The 27,187-nt window shown below is 37.0% G+C and overlaps 2 protein-coding genes across 3 annotated transcripts in view; both read right to left on the reverse strand.

Annotated features, from left to right (window-relative positions):
* Nucleotides 1-268: 268 nt before the first annotated feature.
* LOC110063510 (uncharacterized) lies at nt 269-23,321 on the reverse strand. The gene is made up of 34 exons (XM_020770506.2): nt 22,837-23,321; nt 21,776-21,845; nt 19,365-19,436; nt 18,280-18,341; nt 17,636-17,913; nt 15,812-15,846; nt 15,542-15,595; nt 14,868-14,942; nt 14,631-14,732; nt 14,163-14,219; nt 13,605-13,658; nt 13,084-13,131; nt 12,784-12,837; nt 12,148-12,198; nt 11,579-11,668; nt 11,244-11,277; nt 10,689-10,716; nt 8,952-8,999; nt 8,638-8,796; nt 7,509-7,598; nt 6,553-6,592; nt 6,306-6,420; nt 5,849-5,967; nt 5,669-5,756; nt 4,911-4,978; nt 4,765-4,805; nt 4,464-4,504; nt 4,060-4,109; nt 3,832-3,891; nt 3,426-3,503; nt 3,264-3,307; nt 2,683-2,768; nt 2,304-2,368; nt 269-2,059 (listed from the first exon to the last, which is right to left on the reverse strand). Exons 1-34 carry the CDS (start codon nt 22,878-22,880, stop codon nt 1,946-1,948), a joined length of 2,514 nt encoding a protein of 837 aa, XP_020626165.2. The 5' UTR covers nt 22,881-23,321; the 3' UTR covers nt 269-1,945.
* Nucleotides 23,322-24,452: 1,131 nt separating this feature from the next.
* The window catches only part of LOC110063540 (uncharacterized), an 11,953-nt gene continuing 9,218 nt past the window's right edge, over nt 24,453-27,187 (reverse strand). For both annotated transcript variants that reach the window (XM_020770542.2, XM_020770541.2), the window contains exons 3-4: nt 26,304-27,097; nt 24,453-25,611 (exon numbers count right to left, since the gene is read on the reverse strand). In XM_020770542.2, the coding sequence (XP_020626201.1) occupies nt 25,325-25,611; nt 26,304-27,097 (1,081 nt within the window). In that variant the 3' untranslated portion in view covers nt 24,453-25,324. The remainder of the gene's footprint in view (nt 25,612-26,303; nt 27,098-27,187) is intronic.

A 27,187-nucleotide genomic window follows, 5' to 3' on the forward strand; every position in this document is an offset into this window, starting at 1 on the left:
TATAGTAGCTCCAATCTGATTGGTGTGGCATACATACATCTCTCACTCATCCATGGACCCATTGACTCGATGATAACATACCCACAACCCACCGACTAAGAGGTATTTTTTACAAAAATATAACTCAAAAATGATGCCATTATGTGCCAGACCTCCAGCCACTGTACACTAATGTCTGATGGTGTGTAAGAAGCTCAGCTAATTAGAACGCAGCATTAGTATACTAGTATAATTCAATTTAAAAAAGTTGCTCTCACATCAAAAAAACTCTGGACAGTAAGTATTTTATTGTGTACTCTCTTACTAAGAGCATATAAAATGAGTTTTATTGGTGTTTGTTATTTTTCACCGAACAGTTCATAGAGTGACTCCTTAGCACTGAGTATTGACAACTGGAGTGTCTTTTTTGATGTATTTTTGACATCGATTATATGATAGGTATTCCATTTAGAATCAAAAAAGAAAGTCCTGGGAACTTGCACCATGCAACTTCACAAATTGTAACACCTTATAATCCATCAAATATCTTTGCTCACACGCCATTGGTCTAAATGCATCACAAGACTGAAAATGCCCCAGCTATAACTGGGAAATATCCAAGAGTTATAATCCATCAAATATTTTCGCTCGCACGTGATTGGTCTAAATGCGTCACGTGATTAAATATGCCCCAGCTAAAAATGGGGAATATCCGAGTGATATTCCCTAATTTTCAAAACTACGCATTGCAAAAAAATATTTGAAGGATAATTAACACAATAGCGTCCATTTGGGGTAAAAATAAGCTCGGATATTTGTCCTTGGACATTGTCTGTTCCTCAAAGCTCACAGTTTTCCTCGAGCTATGCTCTCGGAAAACTCTTCTCTTCTCAGAACAGATAATGTTCGTGGACAAATATCCAAGCATATTTTATCGCCAAATGGAGGCTATTGTTTATATACATTACATATTTACTACGTTATTTAAATGATACTACACAAATGTTTTTAAGACACTAGGTCTAAGATTTCCATTGAAAATGTAGAAACAATGTTTTTCTTAAAAAAGATAGTGTGACACATGTTACAAAAATACTACTTAAAAAGACTACTAAATATATTGTATTTGAATACAGTTGGTATTCTATTTTGCAAGGCAAATAAAATTATACCAAGGTACAAAAAGTTTTGTCCGTACCACACTTAAAATAATCATTTTTGCTCTCAATTATCCTTAATCTTGGTATCAAAATGTGACTTTAATAACTTTCCCAAGTATCTAGTACAAGACTGAACGTAATTCACTGTACATTAAATCCTGACATATGAAAACCAGGTATTTTTGTTAGCCAGGATGAAAAAAATATTAACCTGCTAGGATTTAAGATAACAATTTTATGGGGCCCAATGATAATAAAACTGTTAACGATGTGGTCTTGCTGTCTAAATGTTGAAATATTACTCTCTATTTGACAATTATTAATGATAACTACTTTAGATTAAAATCGCTATTCATTTCATTGTTAATTTGTTTATTTCAAAATATTTCATTCTCTCAATTTTAAAATTATTGTTGTGAATATAATCCTTTCTTTGAAGATGCTCAAAATAGTAAGATTGTTCTGTGTGAAATTGATAAAGTTCATTATAATTACTGAACATGAATAAACTGAGGAATGGAATGAAAAATGTATACGTAAGTATTAACTCGAGTAGAACATAAAGCAAGCTTTACTTATAAACAAGTATTCACCATTTTTTGTTGTATGGAAGATGGATATTCTTATTAAAAATTATCATATTAATGAATTTAAATTTCTCTACTCCACACTTCAATTGGGCAATATTTTCAACCCTAAACAAAAAAATAGCTAACTTGTCATTTGAGAATGCAAAATATATGACTGTAAAATAAAAAATATTAATGAGAAATTTAAAAAAAATTCATCTGTGCAGTGAATTTTTTTTAATCAATAGAGACTAGCAGTCCAGTTGGAGGTTCTTGTCTATCTTCTCTCTTCTCATCAGACAGTTGCTGCTGCCGATCACTTACATTATGAATGACAAGCTTCATCTTGTCCTGATGAAAGACATTAAAAAAACATTAAATACAATTCTGCTTGCTTGGGTAACATTGAGTAATAAGGCAAAGATAAGGGTGTTTGTGTTTGTATGTCTTTCTGTGACGATTTTAATTTCATTAGGAAACTACTGCTTTCCAACTATTAGGGTCTTAAATCAACTTTATCTCAATGCATGAATTATTTGGAAGACCTTGGTTATAGTTTACCATTTTTACAGCATAGTTAAACAATAATCACTACCTGATATTTTCCCCACATTGCAAAGATGTTGCTAAGCTTTTCCAGAGGATCCAGACATCTGCGTACTGAGAAAAAAACACAAGACCAATGAAAGCTGTGACAGTTTTTTCCAACCCGAAAAATGAAGGCAAAATGAATCTATTTTTTACAACAAACACAGCAGGATAATGTGACCTTCAAAAAGAGCTGTGCATATTGAAACTTGAATAAAGCTATTTTTGATAGTTTTTATGGTTTCACTTGCTGATCTTCTTAGAAATTTTAGGGTTGAATAGCAGAGGGGACAGCCAAAGCTAACGAAATGATAAATCAAGTGTGCACTAGATGTGAAGATGCTACAAAACACACTGTTTAAGCAGTATGGTACTAAAATACTTACCAGAACCATCTACTGATTCTTCCCACATTTCCAACACTGATGCGTCAACCTGTCCACCCACAAAACTCTTGTGTCTGGTGTATTGGCTGAACAAAAGTAATGAAACAAGAAGAGTTAAATTAAAAAACAAAATGAAACAAGAACAGGAAGTTGTCAACTCATTCACGTTTCTCAAGGCAAGGTTCACTGCTCCAAGCTAAGGGCAAGTTACAATACGGCCCCATTGAAAACTCTTACTTGCTTCTGATCTCGTGCTACTGCTGAAACAAAACTCTTTAAATGTGACTTCTCAAACTCATTAATAATTCACCAAGTTAAAACAAAGAAAGTCACAACCGTGAAGCAGGTTTGGATACCCGGTCTTAATTAGCATAGATTTTGACGATTTTACTTCTCCGTTTACTCCTTAGGTTTTGTTTCGATTGAGAAGATATCAAACACTTGAGACAGTGATTCATCAGCTATTCAAATACCTTGAATTTCGTCAAAAATACTCGGCTACACGTCGTATTTTCAACTCTCTTCTCGGTATTTGGATATCCTGATGAAACACTGTCTCTCGTGTTTGACTTATTACTTACCGCATGACATCTGAGATCATAAATCCTGGCTCTATTTTACAGGTCTGAAAACAAAAAAACAGGTTATAATCAGTTGACTGGATTTTATGCCAAGGTCTCTCCATTATCTGCAAAACATTTCATCAAGTAATCATGTAACAATAATTACTATGTTCTGCTTACCTTGAATGTCTTGTCCGGCTTAAACACCTTTAACATTGTCATCTCTTGAATAACAGGTACTTTAAGCTTGCTTCCAGTCTGGAAAAATTTAAGTTTCATTATGTATTTGATATTAAACCCAAATTAATTTGTTGGGAGTATTCAAAGAATGACTGAACTGTCAGAGAATGGAAATATCTTTTCATTACAAACAGCAATGAACATTATTTAATATTGGTGATCTTTGATCCCTCCAGTTCATAATGATATTTTTATACAATTTTTTTTACAGAATTATCATGATCATAATTTAAATTTCCTATTGAAAGTCAGCTACAAAAGTACAGCAGAGAGAAGCTTAGCCCTTTACAAGTATAAATTATGTGTCTCATGTTTAAAAGACACAAACAAGTGTAAGTATACATACCCACTCTATCATTTTCTTTTTTATTCCATTCAGTGCCACTGCCACAGGAACGGGGTGAAACTAAAAAAACAAAACAAAAAGACAAAACCATGAGGACAAAAACAAAATCTCTTGACAAATAAGTACCAATTGAAATTTATACAACTCTAGTATGATAGGCTTCTTTTAACTTAATGACTAGACTAGAGCCACCGGATAGATGAGCCATCAGACTTATAATCAACCCACCTCATTTGTAGCAGTAAGTGTCGCTACATCAGGCCCTGTAACACATTGACCTGAAAATGAGTAAGCTGAGATCAGATAAGGCTCTGTACGCTAAAAGGCCTGGGGTTTTATCAGCCTATCTTCTAAACTCAAATCAAATCAAAAACCTGAATATAATCATTGTTGCAAAGCTGTCCACATGCAAAAGATCTAAAGTCCTGAAGTTACAAAGAAAATCATGCCACATAATATTATGTCTTTGACAATTTTCTTGGCTAAATATATGGCAGATACATTTTAAAGGTATCATTATTCTCTGCCATAAGAAAACTACAGAAAGTGTCATGTTTACTTGACGGTTTAGCGAAAACCAATACAAAAAAGACTGAGTGACTGAATAGTGTTGGTTATTGACCATTTTGTACCTGGAAACCATCCAAATCTTCCTTTGTAGAGCCCAGGCCACCTGAAGAACAAAACAAAAACAAATAAATCCTTTTTAATTGATTCACAATCAAATGATTTTTTTGGTGCCAATTTGTAATTATAGCAACAGAGAACATTCATGGTTGCATCACTTTTCAAAATCTCCTGACTTTTCCATGATGAAAATAAGATTTCCAGGCTGACCAAATAAATACAAAATGTTGCATCTAGTAGCAGCACAGTCCTTATCATAGGTCATTAGCCCTCTGCCACCTTCAAAATCTACAATATAACACTTACCATGCTGACTCAAGTTCACAAACATTCTCAGGATACAGTCCCTATAAGAGAGAGATCAAAGTAAGAATGTTTGGCAACACATGAAGTTGTATGAAATCCTTACATTTTACCACTTTCAAAATTACATATCCTTTGATTTCACTTACAGGGAACCAGAGATTTCCAGCTTTGATTCCTATGATTAACACTTCCTCGCTCTGTCTCAGGTTTAATTCTAAGGAACAAGTCAGAGTTTATTTGAACATAAGAAAAGTAAAGGTAACCTGAATCATAATCTTGTGTACATACAGTTGCATCTTGTTATCCCAATTTCAATCCTCTCAAACTCTCTGCGAACTACTATTCCCTCTTGACCTATTTTTCGTTTCTCTTGAAAGTTTGAGATAACAGTGCTCGTTACTGTATCTTTTTTACAAAATAAAATCCTGTCAGAAGTAAGGGTAAAGTCTGCATACAAGCCAAGTGGCCCATCAGGCTGGAGCTTATCCCGGTTTCTGCAGCATGAAGTGACTGGGAGTATTTCTACTCCCCCCCTGGATGGGATGCTAGTCCATTGCAGGGCTACACCCAGCACTGAGTTCACCGATATCCATTTATACATCTGGGTGGAGAGAGGCACTGTGAGAGTGAAGTGTCTTGCCCAAGAACAAAACATAATGTCCCCGGCCAGGCTTGAACCCGGATCACTCGATCCAGAGACAAGCGCACTAACCATGAGGCAAAAGTGCCTCCCTGTCTTGGAGTACTCTGCCAATAAATGTGACTACAGGAAAATCTGTTAAGGAAATACAGAACATGATGAATAACACTACACAGAGAACAGAATGGCATACAAACATGACAGCAACTATAATAATTTCTAATCAATAAATACACATAAACGTCACTGACATTTTTGCCTTACCCAAGTCAACTGTCTGGTGGTAATCAATTTTAGCATCGATTGAAACAGCTAGAAATTCTTCATCTGGTATAGGCATTCCTTTGAAGGACTGGAAGTAATTGAATATAAAAAAACAATGATGTTCAGCCATGAGTATAGGCGATGACAACTTGTTTGATTTAATTGCATGTTTAAACTTACCTTAACAAATGCTTGCTTTTCCTTCTCAATGCATTTTTTAAGTTTACTCTCCCATTTTTCTTTTTCTCTTTCTGATGCTAAAAATTTGTAAATCTGTGTTGGTGTTCCCACAATGAACACTGCAATTTAAAAACAAAGTTTAAAGTAAAAGTTTGTGTTGCTATGTATCACATATTATTGAATGGTTTTCTAACAAATAAAAGTCTAAGCCCTGTATTACACAGTGATAAAACACGACGGGCATTTGCAAATGGCCAGAATGTTTTATCACAGTGTAATACATGGCTTAGGCTTCTTCATTTGCTTTATGATATAGAGGTAATGTGCCGAAAAACAATAAAACATGCTTTTTCTACATTTTATACTCTGATAAAACATGGGTTTTCGACCAATCAGAGCATGCACAGGGTCCTATCTATATCATAACATAAAATAAAGCCATTGTTTAATGACTTACTAGAGTTTGGTGGATTACTGTAATATGCACTAGGTGCTGTTACCCATGCTTGAGCAAGAGAAACACTGTCCTTGAGTTTATAACTTTTCTTCCCTGTTATAAGATTTTCTGAGGCCTATAACAAAAATAAAGACTTAGTTTATGAGTTATTTTATAAAATCCTAATTATTTTACGAATTGATACATGTAATTCATGTTGTCAATGATTGGACACAAAGTTCATAAAGAGCAGTTTTGCAAGACTTACCAAGCCAATTAACAAAATATTGTTAAATAAGAAGAGATGTCTGCAAGAAAAAAAAAAAAATTACTGTCTACTGATTTTTTTAAGCCGTCTCAAACCTCATCAACTGATTCATTCATGGACACTAACCAAGTTTATCACTTATTAAAGCTTTTTTTTATTTTGTTTTAAAGCATGATTGCCTTAGTTATGTACTTGTATCTATTTATGAATAAACTTTTATATCTTAATTTTTTATTTCATTTTTAGTTAGCAGGACCCCATTCACATCAGTGCTATTGTATTAACTGAAGGGTTATCCTGACGCTTTATAAATATTTGATTATCATTGTCATTGTCCATAGAGGTGTCTCTTCGGATGTGATGTTTATATTAATTTCTATTGGTTTCCCAGGACCCATACACTGGTGGTGCATATCAAACTCCACAAAGTTATTTTTTGTACAGAGTAAATATGACTATTGTTACTCCCCTGCAAGTTGGAGGTATATTATGCTTAAAGTCCCTTTTCCCAAATGATGTGTTCAAAAGCTACCCTCCAATGAGAAGTATGGACCCCACACCCCTCTGGAAATTCAAGTTTTTGCTCATACTTTGCTCTTAAAAATTAGGCTTTCAAGACCTCCCCTCCCCTTGGAATTTGAAATAACCCTCATTGGAGTGGGTGATGGAACCACATACATGTAATACAAAATAATAAATTTTAAGTACTACAGGTTAAGCACAGACAACAATCTTGCCTTACAGTACAATACAAAGATATTTCACTTTTTATCTCAACCCACAATAGCTTACTAAGTAAATACCAGTTAATAAAAAAATTATTTTAATAAAGCTCATGGCAATCTCTTGCATCCCTTGCACATATATTAGCAATATTCCACAATCATTCTTCACCGACCACTGCACCCATGTCTTTCTCGTTAAAAGTGTGAATGATTCCGGCTTTGCTTTCTGACCTTTCAACTGTTTCATGTACCATTCCACCTTCACTTGCACTACTGGCTTTCTTGGTTACCCTCTCAACTTCACCTTCATAAATATATGTGCTGAAAATTAATCAGAGATATCTTACATTAATAAGCAGATAAAGACTGAGTTACACATGATCTGAATTCATCTGTGAATGAACAGGTTTTTATTGTTCCAAATTTCAATGCCGACATCTAACAGGTAGTTTCTTTAATTTCCTTGTTCAGTTCAGTTTTTTGCAAGCCTAAAAAGGAGAGAGGGCCCTGGGCAGCTTCTCCCCTATGTTTTTGCTCTCCAGTTTTCACCCTTTGCCCCAACTATAAGTCAATGCTTGAGGCTAGACACCAGGCAATTGAGTACTCTTTAATGAATTTTTGTCCTGTCTTGTTTCATGTTCCTCATTATAATTATCACAGATTAAGATCAAATCATATTTTATCATATTAATTGTTACAAGACATGATAAGCATAATATATTATTCTGTATTTGAGCTCACTTACCAGCTATTCAGTCAGTTGATATCATTCCTATTTAATTATTTAAGGTCATTCCCCAGTATTGCATTGCGCATCCCTACTGCGCTTAATTTCATGCGTGATTAGCACACACACATTAAAAAATGGTGGCTTTTTCTTTGTGTCTGGACCTCGCCATAGAGGTAAATTGTCATTTTCTCGAAAACGAGTATGGTGACCTATCATTTTTTCTGTTGTGTTGAATTGAGTAATACATTTCTCTATGTAAAATAAATATGGGCCAATTCTCAGTGTCGAGCAAGAAACAATCGTCGGAAACGTGAATTTAGCAAGCAATCATGACTATAATCATGGTGCTATTGTAAGGATTTATATAGTATAAACAAGGTGCTGTTACTCCTAAACAAACATGGGAACCCCTCGTTTTTATTTCCAAATATAAGTTCCTACAATATAAACAGTCAATAGGCAAAGTTTGACAAAAATCTCAGTGCAGATTCTAATTCAGTGGAATGACCTTAATCTTAAATTCAAGAAAGAGTGCAAATTATGAGTCCTGCTGTTGCCAATGACTGGTTTTCCCTGACATCCAAGACTACTGAAAATTAAAACTACCTTAGTTACATGAATATAATGTACCTGGTGATAAATGTCTCCCCTAATGGTGCAGTGTCTGATTCACTGTCACTGTCACTGCTATCTCCAGTCTGAGGGCGAGTAGCACGTGGCAGAGTAGTTGTATTAATGCGATGGAATTTTGGAGATGTTTCAATGCTGTCCATCAGTGGAAGAGAGATTCTGTTCATAAGGAAAAGAGATGATACAAAGTCTTCACTACAATCATCCAAGTCAGTTAGGAAAATATGCTTATTTCTTCCTCTACATTTTCATAATGAACAAAATAATATCTAAATCTAAACATGGCATGACACAAAGTGTGCTGTTTTTCCTACCGCTTGAGACTTTTTGATATACTTGTCATCTGGTCTCTTTCATGTTTCCTAAAATAGCAAAAAGAAAACAAGCCTTAAGCATTTGAAAATGGGTTATTCCAGAAAAAATACACATCCCCCCGACGGATGGCAAACTGGAAATTCTCGCGGGAGGGGGGTAGATGGCTTAGGAAATCCGAGTGGGAGGGGGGGATCTGAACCTAAAAACTCTTCATCAGGGGTCACTTTTAACTTTAACCTTGATTGATATATTTTAACCACTTAAAAAAGAACTTTGCAATGGGAAATCTTGTAGTCCTTCAGTTTATAGTGTTCTTACCTCACATGCTTTACGTTTACCTTCATAGGTCCTGTTAACAGGGGAACCAGTGCGAAAATGATAAAACATGGTCGCCTGAGCACGCAACGCCTGGAACATTTTTACAGTACCCAGGCCACCTGCACCTGTGCTTTGTAGCATCCTCAAAAATGTGAAGAAAAGACGATTAGGGTGGGAGTCAGTTGAACCTTTCTGTTTTATTCAGGCAACACAAGAACTCGTTTTGCTGACTAACATGCGTATGCACAATTTGCATATAATTTCTTTCTTACCTCTTACGATGTGTAACTGTAAAATCGTGGATACGATATACCACCATGCATTGTGAATCTAAATGACCTCACAAGAGCACAACTTGTTTATAAACAAATGTACTTATTTCGGCATTGTTAAGTTCTTTAAGTATTTCACATCGAAGATTCCTCGTCGGATCTACAAGGGTTTTAAGCAGTTTTATCTAGGCTACTTCCACTTTATTATCCATGCCTTACAATCGATATGGTAAAAGACAAGTTTATGGGAGCCAGAGCATGGGCATTACGCTTTAAAACTTGAATGCTTGAAAGAAAGGCAAGAGTTCCAGTTGACCTACAGACCCATAAAGGTAACGAAATTTAAAATTAGTCTAGTTCGAAAAGCTTTCTTAATAAGCTTGCAAGTAAGTAAATGTCACACAACAGTCCTAAACATGTATCAATGTAGGCCGTCTTGTCACCTAAAACTGAAATTATAGTTTTCATTTATAATCGCCTTAAGGACTTTTTTTCGCTGTAATTCTTCTTACATTTACATAATTTTTAAGACTTACGAATTTCTTATTTTGTACATTTGTTGTGGTACAGAAAAAGGCTAATGGTGTTTTAGAGGAGAACGTTAGACACGATCGTTTGAATAATCTGATTTAAAAAATGTTGAAATTTAACCCGCAAAATTCGCAATATTCGCTGAGCGTTTAAAATTATAATGAACAGGGTTCTTTTGAATGAAATGTTATGTCTTTTCTATTGCCTGTTGTTTCCAGTTAGGGCCTTTAAAAAAAACATGGAGATCCGGGCGGGAGGCGGGGTCCTTGAGCTTGGAAATCCGGGTGGGAGGGGGGCTCTAGCAGTCTGGGAAATCCAGTCAGAGGGAGGGGTCAAAAATGCTTGCCATCCATCGGGGGAGTGTGTATTTTTTCTGGAATAACCCAATGTCGGGTACAAAAAAATGAAACCTTAATATATTTAGCTGTGATCAGCCAAAAATGTACAATTATATTCAAATACACACAATTACTACCCAGTATTTGCACTAAAAATCTTTCTTTTTCATGCCATTAGCAATAATTGGCACGATCGACAGGACTTTCTATGGACATGAAGAATTTCTTTGCCAACTGCCACCAGATGTCAAATTAAATTAAGCCCATGGAATGTTACCTTAGACGTACTGTTCCAAAATGTTTTCCTGAAAATAGAAAATCATGTCAGAATATACACAAAAAGTAACTTGTCCGATCATGATGCAGTAAAACAAACGTTAAATTGATGATCGATTGGGTTTCAGTATTTTCAAGTTCTAGTCTCTTCTTAAGAAAGATTTTCCCTTGGAAGCTAAAATTTGTTGGTAAGTACTGCGAAGTGGTTTTCAGTTGTGTGTCATTGAGTGATTATAACGACCTGTCATGACAAAATAATACATCTGTGCCATAAACTAATGAGAACTCAAAGCAAACAAACAATTACGAGGAAAGCACAGGAAAACACCCATGTTAACTAAGATGCAATAATCCATCACTTTGGTTTTGTATCTGACATTTCAGAACTGTTAGAGTTAAGAACATATCAGCATGTTCATTGTTGCAAACTCTATTTCTCTGCATGCCACACAGTCATCAGTATTAAATAGAATTTTTCACCATGTTAGAAGTTGTCATGAACGAGAGTTGATCCAAATGCTATCAATTGTAGAGTCATTAACAATATTTAAATCACCTGAAGTATTTTGTGTTGCAGGTCGAATGAGATTCTGTGAAACAAGAAGAAATTATAGTGATGAGAACAACCTGGGGGTATAAAATAGAGCAACCATTAAACAATACATCCAGAGAAAACATTTTAGAAGTAAATAAATGCTAGACTAAGTAGATGACATAATTATTTGGGAATCATCATGTTACCATTACCAAATGCACATTTTTAACATTTTAAAATTTGCATTTCATAATAATGGCAAGATGATGCCAAAACATAATACACTAGTTAACATTTGTATTTCTTTTAAGAAGTGAGCTATTATTAAAAATAACTAATACTGAGTTGAAACTTACCAATTCATCATTAGGAAAACTTTTCATAATTTCAACAACTTTGGTTTCATTCTCTATTTGACGAATGTGTTCATTTAACGCTTCAGCAGTCTGTGGATTAGATTTAAATTCAGTCTTAATATACTACCAATTTCTCTAAACCAGACATCAACCAACAGTCTGGTAATCAGTGATAAGTCAGAATTAACATTTTGAACTTGAGTATGTACACACGACTGGCCTTTTCTTTCGGTATAAAAATGTGATGATTCACCTAATTAAGTGTACTAATATCAAGAAACAGTTTAAACTTCTGAAAAATTAAATATGGATTGGTATACCATCCTAATGTTTAGAGCACAGACCTCCAGATCGAGCAGTCCTGGCTGAACCCTGGCTAGAGTCATTTCACGCATTCTTGAGCAAACAGTTCTACTCTCACACCACTTCTCTCTCCACTTAGGTGTTTAAATGAGTAGTGGGGGTAACCCTGTGATGGACTAGCATCTCATCTGGGATAAGCTCAAGCTGTATGGACCACTTGGCCTGATGCAGACTTCATCTTTACCTACAGTACACACTAGCCTTACCTTTTGGGCTTTGCTTTGTGCTTCCTTCAAGTTCTCATAATCAGGGTGATCCTACATTCAAGTAATTGAAAAGAATACACATACCTTAAAGCAGGGCTCAAAAAAAGGGCTGTCCCATTACTTGTCCCGGACAAGAAGATTTTCCTTCTGGGCAAGTAACTTTTCATTCTCACTGGTCCAATGGGCAAGGGATCAGGCAAGATGTCTGACAGCTAAATCATTTAAAGAGCAAACTATGACTTGCCCAGGGCAGGCAAAATTTGAGAGCTATAGTCCTCCCAAGGGCAAGCTGGAATTCAAGGTTTTTTTAAGCCCTGTTAAAGGCAAATTGAATCATAGCTGTGCCAGCTGTCCACAATGCAGATGGTTATAATGAGCAGGAAATGATAAGAAATATGAAAACCCCACACTTTAAATTTCTTTTCAAAACTCTTAGAACCTATTTTCAAACTTTTCATGTTCAAGTGAGACTTGACAACTGAAATTGTTCTTACTAAACTCTATATCAGGAATCAAAGATCACTTTAAATTTATTTCACATGTATATATATTTGTATGTGTTACATGTAATCATTTTTGGATTCATTTGACAATCATGCCCCATTAGATAGAAACCAATCATGTAGTTAACCACACCTCTCTTGTTCTTTTCACCAACTCCTTTAATATGAGTTCATATCTGGGAACCCTCTAAAGAATAAGAAAATCATGTCATAGACCATTTCAGAAGTACATTTATTAATAAGTTATTTTTACAAATATTTCACTGACCTGACACAATTCTCCTTAAAATGCCCAAATATTATCATGTAGAAGATTAAGTATCTATACAAAAATAATGGCAAGGCAGTTTACTATCTGACTATTGAGAGACAATTCACATGTCAATTGATAATACAGGCCATCACTGAAACAAAATTCCCTTCCTACATGTACCTGGATTGGCATAAGTAGCAGTGAATCCAGCGTATGGCTGCAATTGACCTGAGAAGAAAAGTGTTGTTAGTAACCTCACCCTTGTTTTCAGTTAACAATAAAGATGAATTCATAGACTCAACAGATTAATGCTTGAATTATTTGGTACACATCTTCCATCTTGTATCTCACTGAGCAGAAAAAGAGGGGAATCTCTGTCTCACAGGGTAACTCATAATAAACCAACAGTACTATTATTAATAGTAAAATTTTATTGATTATAATATTTAATAATAATAATAATAATAATAATAATAATAATATTGTTATTATTATTAAAATAGACCAGCAGTATAATAATTATAAATATGCTGTTTCTCTCCTGGACTGTAAAGAATGATGCCATGAACAGCAATCATGTCGAACACTCGGCAAGCTAAGGAAATGATTGTTATCTTTTAGAGAAATACTGACAGTCTTTTTTTTATTACTGCAAAATATATCTTTCGACACTGTTTATTATTTATTTCCAACTATCTCACCTTGGCCAAAAAATTCCTGAATTTCTCATTGTTTCTTTCCAACTTCGATTTTACCTGACAAGGAAAAATGCTAATTTCAAATCAAAAAACAATTTCCAGTTGGAATCTGATTCTAAAGATTGAAGCAGTTACTGTTAATGTATTACCAATACATGACTTAGTTCATGTATATACATACTCCCTATAAAGTGGCTAAGTTCTGGAGTCGGGTGGCAGCTCTCGTAAGGTCTCCCATGAATCGCTTACAAGTTACCCTTTGAGAGGACAATAGAGCCAACAACAGAAACAACCCCAAAACAATATGAGCTGCTAACAATGAAAAGAATTACAAGCTTACAAGAGCTGCCACACTTCTGAAATTCTGGACTAGTTCTGTCTATCATTTTCAGAGAGATGCATCATCAATGTGTGTTTTGGACAGACAAGTTCTAACTTGCAATTTCAGCTCTTCCAATGCAAACCAATCCCCCATACTACCTCAATTGCAAAAGAACTTATTTTGGGTACAGTGGAAATGCATTAATTATAATAATTATAATATCATGCTTTATGCCATACCTCATTGCCTCTCTTCCTTGATTTAAAATATGGTTCAAACATCATCATGTAGGAAAACTGCAAAATACACGCACTGTATAAATTTCATATTCTGAACAAAGCTATCCATCATTAAAGTTGGGTTGGCAAGAATTCTATCAAATCCACACATACCAGAAACATCATTGATCAGTTATTAATTGTTGTTTTTAAATAATAATCATTATACAACTTTGTTTTGTATGTAACTATATGTAATTTTCCTCTTGGTCAGGTGGCTCTAGATATTTTTAATAACTTAAGCAGCTACAGCTACCGAGCCTTAATATATAAAACTCAAACTACAGTAGAAATAAAGTAACTGGAAATTCCCCTCACGCTCCCCTCCACAGAAAACCCACTGTTCAGAGAGAAAATGCTGTCAAATCTCAGGAGAGTTTCCAACTTACCGTAATTACACATGATAATGTTTAGCATGTCATTACTAACCATTTCTACAAGAATGTCCCCAATCTGAGTTGTATTAACGTCCCAGTGAGCCAAACGTGCTTGAAGTTTAGCAACCAGTTCTTTACTAATGGACTCTAAGGACTGAGAAAAATTAAAATAACTGATATTGATCAGGCTTAAATTGAACAGTTCTGCTCTAGGAAAAAAAAAATGAAATGATTTTCATTTCATTTGGTGTTTCAAGAAATACTAAAATAAAGACAGGGAGTTGCCTACCTCTGCATTGGCAAAAATTCTTTTCAGATCTTCATTTGATATAATACGAAGCTTCCTGAGTGGTCTTATATAATGCTAAGGAAATAAGTACAATTAAATGACTAATTATCATTTGCACTTATTTTATCAGATGCAGCTCTACAGTGTGTACTGTGGTTCCGTTCACTATTTCCTTGGAGAACCCTAAGAAAACAGGTCCTGCATGTAGGCCGTATACATCAAAGTAATAGGGCTGGAAAAAATGTGTACACCCCAGGGCTGTCAATAAGGGCCATAACCCATAGCACCTGTTATGGCTGTGCATGCTTGATGGGCCCTTGATGTTACAGGTGAACTTGTCTGTAGTTGATACAATTCACCCATAAAGTAACAAGTTTGTTATGGGTGTGAAGATCAAGACTACAGGTGAATTAAAACTTAATGACAGCCCTGCACCCTACTAGAAAAGCTAAAGCCCTGCAAAACTGATGAAAATTGATGAGAGTCAGATTTCTTCTTTTTCCTGATAATTCAGTTGCCAACTTGCCTTTTCAAGGTCAGGGTGCATGGACCTTGCTCTGCTCGGTCTGCAGCTCCTGACCTGAGCAAAATATTTTTCCATCCAGTCCTCCCACTCCGTCAAAAAGTACATTTAATTCTTTGTAATTGCTAGAGGGCTTCAAATAGGTACCTACCCCAGACAAGAGATTTAAGCCATTGAAGTAAGACACCTCTGACGTCAAGAGCTCCTGAAGAACAAAATAGCATCTCCATTGGTATACATGTACATAGTAAATATTATCAATCAAGAAGAATTCCAGGCACACAAATAGATAATTTACTTAATAATCTTAGTTACCAGAGAGACATTTGAAAATTTCTCACATTCAGCTAATTAATTTTATCTCTCTAAGTACTAATCACTGGAAGATTATTACACAGACTAAAAATAATTTGCGGCGTACCATTGCTGCTCTAGTTCTTTTCCGCTCCTCTGATTCTATAGTTTAAAACACAATGGAAAACATGATATGCATGACATAAGTTCAGTTCAACCAGTAATTGTTTGTCTGACTAGAAATAATTGTGCGACACTCACAGGACCTCAAGGGAAGATACAGTCATGTATCCAATTAAATAAATATTACAAATGTGCATGCATTCACTAAATATAGATTCTCAGTCTTCACTTTCATTTTTCAAGGACTTGAATCAAAACAATTCAGTGAGAGGATCTTTATCAACAAAAAATTGAGATTTATACTTGCCACAGGGCTATTATATTGCCTACAAGAAGGGTCTTTCTTAGGCTGCAACTAGTTGCAACTACTACATGTATAGGGCAAAACACTGTTAAGTACTAATCCATTTTGTGTGTCCCACCCATATAGCTTTTGAAACTAGTAAGTGGTTATCTGCAGTGATAATTACAGTCAAACCAAGAGCTCTGGACACAGTCTATAATAACGAGACCTCTATATTACGGACAGGTTATCTGGTACCAGAGAAGCAAGAATTGTTATGTTCTCTACCTCTATTATACAGACACCTCCATAAAACTGGCTCTGAGTCTTAATTGTTATCAAAATTAAAGAGGTTCCACTGTATTAATTGTGGAGGTGCAGTGGCCTCAAGGTTAGTACTCTGGCTAATAGATCGAGCAGTCCGGGTTTGAGTCCTGGCCAGAGACATTGTGTTTGTTCTTGAACATGACACTTACCTCCCACAGTGCCCCTCTTTCCCCAGGTGTATAAATGGGTATCAGTGAACTTAATGCTGGGGGTAACCCTGCGAAAGACTAGCATCCCATCCAGGGAGAAGTAGAAATACTTCTAGTCATTTCATGCTACTGAAACAGGAGATAAGTGTCAGCCTGATGGGCCACTTGGCTCAAATACTGACTTAACCAACCTTTACCTACTGCAGGGCTTGAAATTAACTTTTTCGTTTGGGAGCCAGCTGGTGAGTAACGGAAAAATTTTGTCGCCAGATCATAACTTTTGGTCACCAACTTATCTTACATATAACTCACACAAGAACACGATTTTATAGTTTACTTTGCACGCAAGAAAAGTCGCAATTGAAGAGCGAAAACAATTAGAAACAACACGAGTAACACTTAGTTATAAAGCTACCGTTGTTCTCAGGTGATATGTCTCTGGTCCGAAGGTGATGGTTGTCTCCATAGTCATAGTCAAGCGAAGAATAAAACGTTTTAAGTCCGTGGTTTTCATTATGAGACAAACATGGGTCCTTGCATATTTTCATATTTTATTCAACAACTGATGAAGGATTCAAAGTTTGGATTAACATTTTGGCTGAATCTTCATTCCCCACATCAAAACTCACGTAATTCCGTCAACAGATTGGTATCTGCCGCCATTTTCATGGCAAATGAAAAGCACATGGTGTTGAAGTGCGCCTGCGATCCCAGTTTCGGAAGAAGCCGCTGAAACAGTATGGCGTGCCGTGAATGCAGTGTCGATGTGTCGAAATACGTTCAAGTTTTTCGATTATCTTGTAATATTCAGACATTCTTTTACTGGGGACGGAAAGGTGAGTTGTATACCAGCTACCATATCCGCTTGATTTCCCAATATAAAGATTTAAAAACAAAAGTGGTGTCGTGGTTTTCTTTAGTTATCGGACAAAATGCGAGTCGCCAGCTGGCGACCAGTTCTGAAAATTTAGTTGCCAGTGCTCAATTTTTGGTCGCATTGGTGACCAGTGAGTCACAATTTCGAGCCTTGTTCTGTATTATTTAAATAACTTGAAATGTGTAATGTTACCTTCTCCATCCTGTGCCATTTGCTCAGAGAGTATATTGAGCCCATGAAATGACGTGAATGCCCCAGGACTAACAATTTCACTCTTAAGTGAATCACTTCTATGCACGCCATTTTGATTGACATCAGGCTGTCTGTGTTCCATATCCATGCAATGTTCGTCTGTATCACAACAACCCTCAGAAGTCATATTATTTCGATCATTTTGTAAATCCTCCAAAATTTTTGAGCTGATCTCAGTTTTTGGTGGAGATGAGACAAGATTCTCTGATACCTCTTCCCTGAAGAAACAGAAAAGCAAACTGCTTAGGAAAGACTTAAACTGAGCTAATCACTAGTTAATGTATATTGTTACCAACTGAGGCTATCACTGTTACAAACCCAGCAATTATTATAATGTCCAAATATAGTCCTGCCCATGCTCAAGTCCTGAGATCTTGGGATATGGGTATCAAAGTACATTTATTTATTACTTAACCAACCACAAGATGGAAGTATGGAAGTATGGAAGTAAGATTACCAAGAATTAATACAGTCTCTTCAGTCAGGCAACAAATTCCTTTGAACTTTTTTCAGCATGAAACTACCAAGCTGAATGGCCTGAAGTAATCATGTTTAAATTGTGACATCTCGCCTTTAATACTCACCAACCGGTATTTCCAGCTTCATCTGATGTCTTCTTGACAAAATTCCCAGGAAAGCAGCCAGCCTGAAAATAACCCAAAAAGTCATTTTTATCACATATAGATTGAGTTCAATTGATTTGTTTACTGGCACACAAGGTTTGGACACAGAAGGTTGATTTGGTCTGGAATCCAACCACGATAAATGTCGCCATATTTGCTAATAACTTACATGTATTATGAGTCCTTAGCATCTGAGAGGGCTAAAAAAAAAATTGAATTCTATCTTGCCCTTTGGACAAACATCTCTCAACTTTTGCTGGCCCTGGGCAAGTCTTGTTTACTTTTTTAAATTCTAGTTGGTAGACAACTTGCCCAGGCCCTTAGCCCATTGGGCAAGTGACTTGTATGAAAAGTTACTTGCCTGGTACGAAAATCTACTTATCCCAGATGACCGGACAGCACTTTTTTCAAGGGCCCCTGATCTGATCAGCTAAAAAGGGTCAGTTGAATTAAAATACAGTGTTCTCATTAAGTTAGGGAGTAGAGGCTAGTATCTTGAAGGAGACACCTGACATCAATTCAAGTGCCAAAGGAACAAGCCTCTAGGGAGACCCTGTCTGGGTGCATGCTCGAGCACCCAAAATATTTGGAAATTGAGAGTCTCTGAATTGCTATTTTATGCATTTGATCTCTTGGAGACATTTCCTAAAAAAAAAAAATCAATTTTGCAAAAGGTCAAAACACCAAGAATATTAAGGGATTACAAAGACTTTTTTCTAGTTTTATCCTACAGTGCTAGCATAATTGAAATGTACACCACACCCTGACCCCTTAACCCCTCTCTAGCTACAACCAAGACTGTCCTGAGACAAAAACAGTCAAGGTTCAGTCATTGTCCAAAATACCTCTGCTTTCCCTAAATTACTCGTTATAACTAACACACATATTAATTTGTATCATTTCACGAATAGTACATGTAGATGGCTCAGAAATCAAAGTAACGATCTTTTTAACTGGCGCACGACACTTAATGAGAACCTGGAAAATAGTTTATGACTTGTTATAAGGTAAATTAAAGAGGTGCTGTCAGTTAATATTCATTTTACCTGATAATCTCTGTAACGTATTCCTCTGTACCAGCCATCTTGATACTTCTTCACCACACACACAATATCTCCCTAGCATAAAAACATTCAATGTTAATACATATTCATTTATTTATTGGTTACATTTACCTGTTATCATTCTTACACACATTCACTATGACACATACATTTTGCTTTATAAACCCCCTGACCTACTTGTCAGAGGAAACCAAATTGGGCAAGCACAGAGTATAATTGATTATGGGGACAGACAATGGCGAGATTGAGAGATGCAAAGGCTGTAGACTAGTGGTTTAACATTGGATATATGGAAAAGAGCAAAGCTTGTAAACAAGCAATATATAATTATATAGTGGACACTCATCAAACCTTCACATGCTGACTGCATATGAAATTGGCATGACAGTGCTATGTTACTTGACATGGCTTGAGGCTGTTTTTCTGGAGATTATGTTTTGGCTGCAGGTAACCTGAAAACACCGAGACCTGGTCTGTGGACCCCACCCACTACAGACCAGGTCCAAAGACAACTTTACGGACCAGTCCACAGACTAGCCTTACCCCCTCTATGGATCACCCTCAAAATAGAAAAAAGTTATAATAAATAGAGATTTCACTTCTGGTTGTCTAACAGATCACACTTGTCTGCAAAATTTCGATATTTACGTTGTGCAAATTAATGTAACAGACTTGGGTTCAGGCTCGAGTGCAAGTTATACCATTACACATTGCCATTTCCTTTGCTGTGGCTATGTATGAAAAACTGGGAAGCCTCCACCATTTTGTTCAGCCCATTCTTCCATGGGTTTGTGAACTCATCCCAAACTTCACGATTTGTTCAAAGGAATCCCAAAGATAAACAAGCAAGAAGAACCTAACAACACATCTTTTGTAAGCAGATTCAGCCACACATGGAAGGAAAGAACTAAATTCCTTTTCTTTGCCATCAGCATTTCTTTTTGCTGAAAACAGCTTTCAGACATTGTTTTGGGGGTTTTAAAACCCCAAGTATGTAACATTTGCATAGTATATATCATGCACTTTATTTATATGGATCATGACCTTTTTGGGGGATGGTCCATAGATGGGGTCCATAGGGATAGTCCACTGACTGGTCTGGTCTGTGGACCCAGTCCATAGTGGGGGTCCGCACACCAGAGGTCAGTGTTTTCAGGTTACCCTTTGGCTATCCTTGCTAATAGCATCGCGCACAAGTGATATCACACAAATTTAACTCCCGGTATGACTCAGACATCAAAACCATTCTGTACCCTACTGTACTTCTTTGAGAGCAACGTATGGAACAATGGCCCTCACAAACACTTCAGCATGATACTCAGCGATCAATTTCGCAATTCAATGGGACTTTCTGGCTCAAAATGTTAGAGAAAACCCACAACATGCACCTTGCAATAATATATAATAATAATAATAATAATAATAATAATAATAACAACAGCAAAAACAACAACAACAACAACAACAATAAAACGGAGGCGAAATATCACCGGCCTCTCATTTACAGTGTATATAGGGTGTTCATGAATACACTCCTTACGTCCTTAGCACGTGCCACTCCTTACATCCTTTCCTAGCAACAGGCCAGGAAAGAAATACCATAAAGAAATGCCGTAAATCTGATCCCATTTGTCAAATTGTCGTAATGAAACTGGGCCAGGCCTGCTCTGTCTTTGCAAGTAAAAAGCAATTTTAACCCACACTATCTATATTACACATACCGCACCAAATATATAGATCTATGAAAATAAAATATCTGCAGTTGAGGTCTCCTCACAGTCACAGATTTGTTTATGTGGTCGGATAAATGGCTCTATTAAAATCTAGGTCCTCCAAACTGCATAGTACACCTAAATCTGCCATGCATTTGGAATTGTCTCAGGGACTTCCTGATAATAATAAAGCTATCATGTCCTCCTGTTCTTTCGTATTTGTTTGGGACGGAGGACACAGGTGCACAGCTCGGGTTGTCAAATTTGGGAATTTCTGGCAATAAGTCTTCTCTTCAAGGCCTGCATAAATAACAGATAAGTTTCTTTTTGTAACACATTTCTCTGTAAAGCATTCTAATCGGCTAGTCGCAACCGCTGCGCTTAAATTTCCCAACTTTGTTTTGGGATCTGTGAGACTCTCACTGCGGCTTTGTAAGATGCTCCTGCAATTTGTGACATTTATACTCTTTTCTGGACAGCTTGAATCTGTTTTACATTACCTATGGCCGTGCTCAGTTTTTTGATTTTCTGGTCTCTAAGACAACACACTCATACAAAACCTTCAAACGGACTGTACATCTTGTCTGGGTCTCTAGTGACGTAATCTATTTTTAGCAACTGTGTGCAATGCTATTGTCTTGGCTATACCCTGGTTAGTTGTCTATTGACCCTTTAATTTACCTTTGACAGTCCAAGTTCATCCTTTTTTGATGGTTCAAAATCCCACACAGCAATAAATTGTTCAAGACTCCTAGCAAGTTGAAAATTCAACATTTCATTAATTCACTAGTTGATTCATGACAAGGTAGGTCAAAATTTACCCCCTAAAGCCCGGTTCACACTAGCGACATAACGACATAACAATATCGACATCACGACATAAGGAAAAGATCAGTTTTATCTTTATGTCGTTATGTTCATGCTGTTACATATGTTGCTAATATGTCATTATGTCTACATGCTCACACTACAAACATGACGTCCTTTTTATGTCAAGATAACGTCCTTCTTGTGTCATTCGTGACGATGTTGTCATGTCTTTATGTCGCTAGTGTGAACCAGGCTTAAGAAAAACAAATCAAACTGCTGACAGAAACTCTTGTCCATGGAAGGGGGGAGGAGGTTATTGTTGGGGAGATAGCAAAAGATAGCAAAGATAGCAAAAGATGGTAAAAGATAGCTAAAGATAGCAAACGTAAAAAAAGAGAAACATTTCTAAATGAAAAGAAAAAAAATCAAGCACTAACAGTAAACTTTAAACACACAAAATGCCACTTTCTTAAGTCAGATCAATATTATTATTGCGGTGGGCTCAGCAGGGTTCTCAACTGGGGCTTCAAACAAGTTAAATTAAAAACAATATTGCTTCCAAGAATTTTGTTTTCTTTTCAATTAAGCTTATACCTTCATGTACCAGCTGGCAAAGTTTATTGAGCATAATCACGCACTGTTTCACTAATTTGTCAACATTGAAATAACCACTATATTATACAAAACTCAAAAGCTAAAAGGTTTACATTGAATACTGCCAAAAGCACACATAAACACAGTGCTATGACAGGCATATTTGCAATGCACTTGTGTTCAAAATGTCGAAAAATCCAGCTGAAAAGGTGTTTCTGTAATTTGTAAGCTTAATAACTTACAAGCTTTTAACTGTTCTTAATTAACCACTTGTTAATAACTAGAAATAAAAGTTACCCTAATTTTACCCCAAGAGATAATTTCCTAGCTTAACTTACCTTGATTCATCTGAATTTGATCTTTCCTCTTCAGCTTCTTCCATGTATATGGTACTTTCGATGCCTCCAACTTTCGAATGTAAGTTTTCCTTTCACAACGTTGCCTCCAATATTCCCGCCAAACAGTGGCAATATCGCCACTCAAACGCTGGCTCTAACTTTTAAATAGCTTCCACGACACTTGTGAGGTATCTGACCGAGCAAAGAGTTCTTTGTTGTTCACATATGAGGGCTCAAACACCAATATACTCCGTTGAAGAAGTCGTGACTGTAATCGTATCGAATGACATGATTTGACCCTGTCAAACCACGGTTGACTGATCAACGGAGACAAGATGTCAAAAGAGCTTGGTAAAATTCAATGCGGAGTTTATCTTTGGTAAACAAATCATTCATGGATACACACTATCCTGTATCTTGAAGTGCTCCAACAGGAAATGCAAGATTGTTCGTCCACGAATATCTGTAAAGACAGAAACTAACTCACCTTCACTTTCGGAAATGCCGATTCCACGCCGACAATGGAACGAAATAGTGCGAAGCCGCACTCGTTCATTTTTCGTGACGTCACGAGAACTTTACTTCCTTTCCGACACAGAGCGCCGGTACCTCAAATATGTGTTGTAGATATTTTAAAAGTACAGTACGCAGACGGTTGTCAAACGAATGTCAGTATTTTTTGCTGTTCTTTACTAAATACTGGGGTGCAGTTAGTACCCATAGGAGTTGGGCAACCTCTATCCAACCCCAAGTAAATTCGTGCTCCATCGCATCGCATTTGGTAGACTTTCTAACAGTCCTTTCCAATAATTCTTCCCTGGCCTGTTGGTTTCGACTTAGGTCGCTCGCGCTCGCCCTCGCGACTTCGTCGCTCGAAGATCACCCTCTCGCTTCGCTCGAGGGAGATAAATAAATCAAAGATTAAGAAAAGGTCGACTTGTGGCAAGTCTACGGTGAGCCAGACATTTTCTCCATCTCGCGCATTTAACAAACTTTCAAAGGAGTCCATTTACTTTCACCATTTGCTTATAAGTGCAGTTTGGTGCCGTTCCCCGAAAGCACTAGAAAAATATCTGACGACTGTGCCTAATATCGCGCACACCTTATGGAGGAATAAAGAGGGTTATTTTAATTTAAAGTGATTCAGTACATCAATTTCACAGTCAACTGCCGGCAAAAATAATCGAAATCATCAAAAACCACCCTAAATACCACAGAAATTTTAAAATTGCAAAATATGTCACGTTCTTCTTTCACCCGTGATATGAATAATCAGATTACGTTTGAGGTAATTAATTAGCATGTACTTCTGCTCAACTAACGGAAACTGAATGAAAATCTCAGTGTAAAGGACGCAAATTAACCCCCCCCCCCCCCCCCCACGGAAAAGGGGAATTATCCATAAAATTTTGTACGGGGAAGCTCAGCCTCGAGGTCCAGCCCCCTACACTTTTGTTTACCATTTTGACAGAAAAGCTACCCATTTCGTAGACCTTTTATTGAAAAAAGCATCCCTTTCACGTACCTACTTAAGAACACTTCATCCTTTCCTAAACCCTTGGAATGATGTCAATGAACAATACTACGGGAAAAACATCAAGCATTACCAGAAGAGATGTTGACCAAAAAGCAAGTATCATTTATTTATTCAGTCCCGTTCACAGTGGAGTTAACTTCCAGAACGAAATACATCAATGTGTTTACTCAGTACTAAACGATTACTTGCTCCAATTATTTTTTCGCACTCGCTCGCAGTTTCGTTCCCTTCGCGTGCTTTTGAAAATTTACGCCTGCTGCGCAGGTTAAACTTTAAAAGTTATTTTATTGCTCGCTAGAGGCCTAGTGTTTAGAAAGGACTTAGTCTGTGATCTGGTTTCCTCGTGCTTTAATATCAGGGCGAAACAATCCGTAAAGCCGAGCGCGTTAGCTTGCGAAAGGTAGACTGTTCACAGACTAGACTGGATTTTAAGGCCCTGTCCAAACTACGCGAAAAAAAAAAACGCAATTTCACACTGAAAACGCTTTAAATGTTTTCCGTCAACACTACGCTGGAGAAATTTGAAAACCGGCAACAATAAGCGGTCATATTAGATTTGTGTTTGAGGAAAATTCGGGAAGGGAAATCACATGATTATCGTGATGTCATAGCCAATTTCCAAAAGCTCCGTTGTCAAAATGTTTTGCGTCATACACTAGCACTCTAAAACTCAAATTGCTCTGTTTTTGTGTCAGTTTGGGGTTGAGAGTAGATTAGATGGCATGGAGAGGGGGTGGAGGGAAGGGAATCAAGGGGAAGAACGTAGGCAGTTTTCGTGACTCCCCGAGAGACTCAATCCACTGTGACATTCAAACTTCTTTCATTCACAAAAATACATAAATAGCGATCGGTTTTGAGTCTTGACCAGAAAAGTTAATTTTTTTTTTAACCCTGAAAAGTTCATTTAAGCGATTATCAAAGAATTGTAGGAAAAATCGCAAGCTTTATTGCTTATAGCTCCTCATGAACTAAAGTGTCACTAAGCACATGTCCTTGATTGACTTCTCCAATTCTTGTACCCATTAAATCATCAGCGATCATCTGACCTTTCTCTTTACCGCTCAGGTAAGCCCCTTGCATATACCCGTTCCAGTCCTCACTAGTCGCTTCCCCCGCAAAATAAAGTCGGCCCAGTGTCTCTCCAATGTTTTTGTAATCTTGCGAAGTTGTACCTACTACTCGGTCACTGTAAGCGCCTTGTGTGAACATATCTTTGGACCAGCGACGATAGAATATCGCTTTAAAGAGAAACGTCGGAGTGAAAGAGTTAGCAACACTGATGGGTTGATTTTTGCAAACTTGCAATCTTTTTGGCTGGAAACCAATTTGCACACAAATGTTAAAGCTCAGCCAATCAGATTGCAACATTTGCATAAGTATACAAGAACAGTAAGTCGTCTCAAGTCACGTTCGTTGTGGATACGTCGGCAACAAAGACATAAAAGTCTAGCTATGGGACCAAGAAACAAAATGTTACAGAATGAACTGCATGCCTAGCTATGCTACAAGAAGTTCATTGTTATTGGCCGCTGTTCACCTATAAATTTCTACAGATATATCACTGGGAGAGGGAGACGCGGTAACCTTATGGTTAGTGTGCTCGACTCTGGATCGAGTGTCTGAGGACATTGTGTTTTGCTCTTGGGAAAGCACTACTCTCATAGTACTTCTCTCTACCCGGGTGTATAAATAGGTACCGGCGAATTTAATGCTGGGGTGCCCTGCGATGGACTACCATGCCATCCAGGGGGGAGTAGAAATATTCCTAGTCGCTTCATGCTACGGAATAAGCTACAGCCCGATGAGCTTCTTTGCTCGTATAGAGACTTCAACATATCAATGACAGAACTATGAAACAGTCGGACATGCACAATAGGAGAAAAATAGTTCCAGAATCTTGGCGTTTCTCACCAAGAGGATACATTCTTACCTGTAGGTTCAGGGATTTTCTTGCCGTAAATTTTTCTCAAAGTTTTCATGATCTCTGTTTTTGTTTCCTGGTCTGTTTGTTCTTCGATCCTTTTGCCTTCCTCTCCAGTGACAGTAATCAATAATATTGCACTACCTGGTAAAATTCCTGGTCTGTCCAGGTCCTGGAACACTGGAAAATACCCGCGCCGCTTGGAGGCGTGCAAAATAAATTCGTTGTCGTTCCAGAATTTCCTTGGAAACTTCAAGAAAATTTTCGTGTAAATAGACATCGGGCTTTTATAAATGGCTTCTCTTTTCCACTCAGGGAGGGGTGGGTCGAAAGTTATTGTGTCACTGGTCAAGACTCCAGTGCTAAACGTACACAGAGCATAATCAGCTACAAATATTTCGTTATTTTTGGTGTGGACCTCCACAAAGTTCTCGGAGTATTTTATTTTGACGATATTCCTTCCGAGCAAAATATGTTTCATCAAGGGCTGGTAAAGATCTTTGTAAAGAGACCAAAGTCCTCGAGGATCTGACACAAAAAAGTCTTGGCCTCGGCCATACAGCTGATAAAAAGAGACCAGATCAGGTTGTTTGCCGTGCTCAAAATCAAGTCTAAAATACTCAAGCACTTTTTCAATCGGTCGATTACTTTTCCATCCCATTAACTGCAAACCAACTTGAGCAGGAATGTCTGGCATATTTCTCTCCATCCTCGACAACTGAAATTCTTCAATTTTTTCTTCAATTTCTTCGTGTAACTTGCGAATGACTTCTGAATCTGTGATGTCCTGACCATGCTCGTTCCTATAGAAAGATCAAGTATTTACAACGCTTTAATTTTCCGGTTAGCTCAACTTAAAATGATTCAGAAAATTCATGCTCGTGCGACATACC

Source organism: Orbicella faveolata, unplaced genomic scaffold, assembly GCF_042242905.1.
Source record: "Orbicella faveolata isolate gen_17 unplaced genomic scaffold, um_ofav_v1 contig_2, whole genome shotgun sequence".
Classification (NCBI taxonomy): Eukaryota; Metazoa; Cnidaria; class Anthozoa; order Scleractinia; family Merulinidae; genus Orbicella; species Orbicella faveolata.

Bases quoted from the DNA above. Each gene is read 5' to 3' on its own strand.
- LOC110063510 (XM_020770506.2), bottom strand. From the start codon at position 22,880: ATGGAAGAAGCTGAAGAGGAAAGATCAAATTCAGATGAATCAAG. The intron at 15,596-15,811 runs GTACGCCGCAAA...TTTGTTCTTCAG, and splicing joins AAAGAACTAGAGCAGCAATG to GAGCTCTTGACGTCAGAGGT. The intron at 13,132-13,604 runs GTGAGATAGTTG...TTTTCTTCTCAG, and splicing joins TCAGGAATTTTTTGGCCAAG to GTCAATTGCAGCCATACGCT.